The sequence below is a fragment of the Eptatretus burgeri genome, chromosome 5 (assembly GCF_056783735.1).
Source record: "Eptatretus burgeri isolate ZD-2024b chromosome 5, Ebu_testis_v1, whole genome shotgun sequence".
In the NCBI taxonomy this organism is placed as follows: Eukaryota; Metazoa; Chordata; class Myxini; order Myxiniformes; family Myxinidae; genus Eptatretus; species Eptatretus burgeri.
In genome coordinates, this window is record NC_140965.1 from 43,414,730 (window position 1) to 43,420,729 (window position 6,000).

At 43.6% G+C, this 6,000-nt stretch overlaps 1 protein-coding gene across 2 annotated transcripts in view; it reads right to left on the reverse strand.

Moving 5' to 3' along the window:
- Positions 1-6,000, reverse strand: part of FRAS1 (Fraser extracellular matrix complex subunit 1) — a 188,285-nt gene that overhangs the window by 140,046 nt on the left and 42,239 nt on the right. For both annotated transcript variants that reach the window (XR_015058289.1, XM_085881638.1), the window contains exons 4-5: positions 4,813-4,935; positions 3,935-4,049 (exon numbers count right to left, since the gene is read on the reverse strand). Coding sequence is in view for 1 of the 2 variants with exons in the window: in XM_085881638.1 (XP_085737764.1) it covers positions 3,935-4,049; positions 4,813-4,935 (238 nt within the window). In the remaining variant the exon portion in view is untranslated. The remainder of the gene's footprint in view (positions 1-3,934; positions 4,050-4,812; positions 4,936-6,000) is intronic.

The following is a 6,000-nucleotide window of genomic DNA, read 5'->3' on the forward strand; positions in this document are numbered from 1 at the left end:
GATGTTCCTTTCGGAATGACATAGTGAGAGTGTGAGATTTGTCAGGGTTAAAAGACATCTTCCAAGTGTTGGACCAGCTTGTGATTTTTTTCCAGATCTGCAGAGAGTGAAGAAGCTGTGGCTTGCCTATCTGAGGGATGGCAGATGGTACAGCAGAGGGTGGAGTCATCAGCAGAGATAAAGAGGATTTTCCAGAGAGTCGGAGAGATCATTGATGAAAACCAGAAAAAGAACAGGGCCGAGAACGCTACCTTGAGGAACTCCAGCCTGGACAGGAAAAGGGGATGAAAGAACTCCATTTAGGGCCACACGTTGGCTGTGACAGGAGAGGAAGTCTGTGATCCATGAGTGGAGATGGCCTTGGATACCATAGAAAGATAATTTGGTGAGCAGGGCAGGGTGCCAGACTGTATTGAAGGCACACGATATGTCTAGGAAGGTGGCTCTGATTTCCTGTCTGGCATTGAGGATCTCCATCCATTGTTGGGCAAGCAGAATCAGCATATCCAGGGTAGAGAGATCTGGTCTGAATACAATTTGATGATTGGAAATCAAGCCATTGGAGAAGACAAAGGATTTAATGTCTGAAGCAATGAAGGATTCCCTAACGTTGCTGATGATTGGGTGAAAGCTGATTGGTCTGTTGTTGCAGGGATCCGTTTTTGCACCTTTTTATGCAGAGTGGTAATGTTTGCTGATTTCCAAGCAGATGGCAGATGGCAGATGACCTTGAGAAAATAAGAGGGTGAATAGAACAGAGGGAGGGTAAGCAAGAGCAGCAGAGCAGGTTTTTAGGACACGTGGGCTGATGCCGTCTGGACCGGTTGCAGAATCTGAGTCGAGGTTTGACAGAAAGCTTTCCACCTTGTCAGGAGAAAAGGACACAGAGTCCAGGAACAGTTGGGTGCGACTGGGTAAGGTGGGTACAGAAAGCGATGGGTTTCAGACACAAGATTTAGAAGAAAACACCGAGTTTAGGGATTCAGCCTTTTCACGTGCAGTGTCAGCTGTGCGGCCATTTGAGGTAAGGGAGGGGGTGGAGAGGGAACATACACCAGTAACAGACTTGCCGAGACGCCACTAGGATTTGAAAGAGGGAGACAGTTTTGAGACTTTAATCACTATTTGAAGACAGTCTTTATTAAACGAGTACAATTACATTTCAAGGACTAAAAAAATGACCAGATTGAGTAGCACATTAAAAAAAAAGACCTGTTTCTAATGGTTCGAGTTCTGCATCTTAATAGTTAGGGTGGTGGGCTTCGGATCCTCGGGTTCTGAGTTCAAATCGTGCTCAGCTGTTGAATTAATACCAGGTGGAATTAACTCGGCCTGTCATCCTTCCGAGGTCGGCAAAAATGAGTATCAGCTTATTGGTATCCTGCGTTGGAGTGGCGACCCGACCAGGATTGTGCCCAATAGCCCAGGAGATTGCTTTGGCAGCACCAACGCTCTGCACAGAGTATGGTCCCAATGGATGGATGGATGGATGGATGGATGGATGGATGGATGGAATTCTGCATATTCTCGACTTCTTTGGTCTCCAATGAGTCTCCAGTCAAAGATGTAATGCAAGTCGAAGTCTCTGACTTATTCTTCAGGCTTGGCAAATGCCAAGTGATAATTATGATCCTGTAACTTCATGGTGTGTGCACATGAGCTCTCCCAAGATTGCACAACCCCAAAGTGTGTTTTTACCTCTTGCAGACTTCATAAACCGCAGTTAGAAAATTGCTAATGGTTAATTTGCAGTCTCTTCTGTGTTTCTAGCATGGTCCAGGTTAATATAAATGGACAACACTGTTGTGTATAAAGATAATCGGGTTCACACTTGCCTCTGAGCCTGGGTTCAATATTTTGGCCCAGCTATAAATTGTCATCCTTGTGTCTTGCAGGCAGGATGAGGCATCAATGTGTGACTGGGAGTCCCGTGTTGCAGCATTAGTTGGTAGATGTTGAAGATTCCACTGTGGTTACTGCTGTACATTGGTGAGGCAGTATGTCATGACCACATGCTTTAAACACTGAGGGCCCCTTATTTATTAACTGGCCAATGATGGTGAGCAGGAATTCCAATAAAATTGGTTTGTGATTAAAAACAACCATTCCAAGGAATGTAATTGTTAATTTACAACGAGACTCAGCTCTATCTATCACCGGGCGTAGTGGCGTGCACCTGTAATCTGGCTACTCGGAGGCTTGGGTTGGAGGATCGCTTGAGGACGGGTGCTATGCACTGGGCCGCGCTATAAGAGGGTGTAGGGCAGCCCGGAATCATGGCGAAACCCAATCCTTTTCCCTGTGTCGTAAGAGGCTACCAGGGTTGCGTCAGGAAGGGCATCCGGCGTAAAACATGTGCCAAATCACTGTGCGGATCATACGGATGATCCGCTGTGGCGACCCCTAACGGAGCAGCCGAAAAACGAACAACAAGACTTAGCTCTATCTATCGTTAAACCAGAGAAAAACCTTTCTTCTTTCAGGAATTTTATCAAAATTATATCAACAAAAGTGTGTTTAGCCACCAAAAAAGAGGAACTAGAATGGCATTCGGTAGAGCGTATATCTCTGCCAGGCTGAACAGTATGTTTTGTATCCCACTGATAGGTCGGATATGCATTCGGAACTGAAGCAAAATGTAGTTGACTTGTTCTTCTCCCCAAACCAACTCAACCACCAAGTTTTGTCACAACTCATCCACAACTTTTTGAAATATCATGCCATAATGTACTGGATATCGTTTGAGATATCATGCCATACTGTACTGGATATCGCTTGAGATATCATGCCATACTGTACTGGATATCGTTTGAGATATCATGCCATACTGTACTGGATATCGTTTGAGATATCATGCCATACTGTACTGGATATCGTTTGAGATATCATGCCATACTGTACTGGATATCGTTTGAGATATCATGCCATGCTGTAGTGTAGTGGATATCGTTTTTGGCCCCACCTCTCAATGGTGAAGAATTCAATGAAAAATCAAAGATTTTTCGTATTCGGATTTGTATCTTCACCAAAACCAAAATAAATTCTACCTTGTCACACACACACAACCTGTCCACCAAGTTTCATCTGAATCCATCCACAACTTTGTGAGATATCATGGTCACAGACAAGCACACAAACAGACACGGGTGAAAACAACCTCCTTCTACCTTCAGTGGCACTCGGTGGAGCCCATTCCTCCGCCACGTAATGCCTGATCCACGAGAACATATCGTGCCCAATACATTTTTGAAGTATCGTGCTATACAGTACAATAGCGTTTTTGGCCCAATCTCTCAATGGTGAAGAATCACTTTGGGAATGAAATAATTATCATATCTACATCTGGAATCGGATCTTCACCAAAATCGAATCAGTTTGTCCTTGTCATACACCGAACCTGTCCACAAAATTCACCTGGATCCGTCTGCAACTTTTTGAGATATCCTGTACACAAACAAACAGACAAACAGACAGAGAGGGATGAAAACATAGCCTCCTTCATCTTCGGTGGCGGAGGTAATTCCACAAATTATTCAAAGTCTAATAAGATATGATTTTCCTTACAAGAACGTCAACACAAGTGGACACCATTAGTCTATCAAAGCCTACGTTGGTATTGCAAACCCATGATTCTTGTCCATGCTCAATACAGTCGTTTTAAATGCTGAAAAATGAAGCAAGGAAGCAGCATGTATCGTTTTGAAAGTCTTTCGTACGATTCGGCTGGGGCTCAAACCACCGACCTCCCAGACTCAGAGCATATGTTCTAATCATTACACCACCGATGCTGGGACGATTAACTATAATCTAAAATATTTCTTATCATTGCATGGTAAAGGTACATATACACGAGCAGTTTATTATTAATCAAAATGATGAACCAAGAAACAGTGAAATCCATTTAACACCATGTTAAAATCATTAAATTCCTCACCAGATTGAGCTGGCAGTGGAAAGGTGATATTGTACAAAAGATTTCCATTTTCAGAGTCGCCATCAACAAAGGCTAATTGTCTGGAGCTGAGGGGTGTGATCTGGTCTTTAAACACCTGATGCGGAACAAGGAAATGGAATGGCACACTTTTACATCATGTTGGACGAATAAAAACTATCCTTGACTTTTGAAACTAAGTGTGTCTGTAAGAAAATGCAAATTGTGGTGGTTAAAATTGTACAATTAATTTGCAATTGGTCACTGCCTTTGACACCAATACAAATATTTTATTACGGACCCTAGGCATCAAAAAGTTACATATATCGAACAAGCAGTTTCAAATGAAGCACCCTGCTGCCGTTAGAGCATTAAAATTGCATCAGATGTGGCAACAAATGCGAATTGTTGCTCCCAGATTGCCGGCTTGATGACAGAAGACACCACTTGCATATTGTCGCCCCCATCCCTACCCCGTTTAGAATCTCTTGCGGGCACGGCCGGGCAACTTGCTCGTCCTGGTAATGTGCCATGAGTAACATGCGCTGTGTGTGATTATAGATAAGAACTTTGCCAAAAAGTGCATCACAGAATGCAGTTTGTTTTGCATGAACATGCAAATATTTTGGTGGTCATCTGCATGTTGCAGATGTAAAATTAAAAAAACCAAAAATGAAGAAAATAAACAGAACAAAGGAGGTGGAAGTTACACAAATATAAATAGTGCTCCGAACGGTTTGTAATCGCCCCAAAAGAAAAACCCCCAAAAAAAAAAAAAAACATGGAAAATATCACGTTGAGATGAAACAATTGCCAGCAATTCTGCAAAAGATTTTCACATTTTGGGTATTTAAGTCACCAGAGACGAAGAAAGCACTGACCTGCATGCCGAAAGGGAAGGGTACGTCCGGTGCAATCTCGGGTGGTGAATCAAATTCAGCGGCAATGTGGACGATCAACTCCTGGCCATGAAGCACGTTTGGTGGCGTCGCACTATCAGAAATCTGTAAAAGAACGACACCGAATTGAGACTCGGACACATCAAATTCTCCAATGGTAGGGGAATATCTCATTTTTAAGTGTCTGATAAACCTGGTGATATGATTTTGCAGAAAATACAGATAAATCTATATTCTTAACAATCCTCTTGAAAAAGTTAAGTCATTCAAACATTTGAGCTTCACTTTTCGCCATGATCGCTCTTGAGCAAACCACATATCTAAGTTGGCCTCCAAAGCCAGCCACCAAATGGGCATCCTTTGCTGTGCACACCTGAACTTTCACTGACCTATGAGTGCTTCATCTGCAGCTTGATGGTGCACTGCTCCTCTTCTGGGCTGGTGTCCCTGTCTCACACCTTTCTCAGCGAGACACCATGAATCATTGGAATTTGCCTTCAACATCATTGGAATCTCCCATGATTGAATTGAGTCGATGGGCCAATTACTTTCACATTGCAGACAGGTCGGTGGTCTCTTTATCTTATACTGCCTCCTTTCTGGTCTTGCACCCTCTGCCCTTCCTATGCTCTGATCTCTCTCCCATCCACAGGTTCTTGCAGGGTGTATACAGTCTGCCAACAACCACCTTCTCTTAAAAATAACTCCCAGAATCCAGAATCACTGCTCACCTCCACTCATTTGTTCCTCTATTTTTTCCCCCCACCTGTGGAACCACCATTCCTCAATCTCTTCAATCTTGTTTTTCCCCCTCCAGGGATTCAAGAGAGCTTTGCACCACTATCTCAGGTCATCCTCCATCCAAAATCATGATCTCTTCTACCCCATTATCCCTCCCAAAGCCCACCTCTTTCCAAGTTTACAGTTTGATTGAATGCTTGTGGCTCTATCCATCTTGAGTCCTTGAGACCCCATGCGTCCTCCCCCGAGCCCTCATTCTTCCCCAAATCCCTTATTTCTCCAATTTCCCTCTATTTTGTACCTCGACTCTGCCGATGACGTGTCCCCCACCCCCACACTCTTTCTCCTGTTCCTTTTGCTCTGTTATGTGCTGATCCGTTCTGTGTTCTAGCTCCTCCACGAAACTCGACACTGTATACAAAAAAAAAA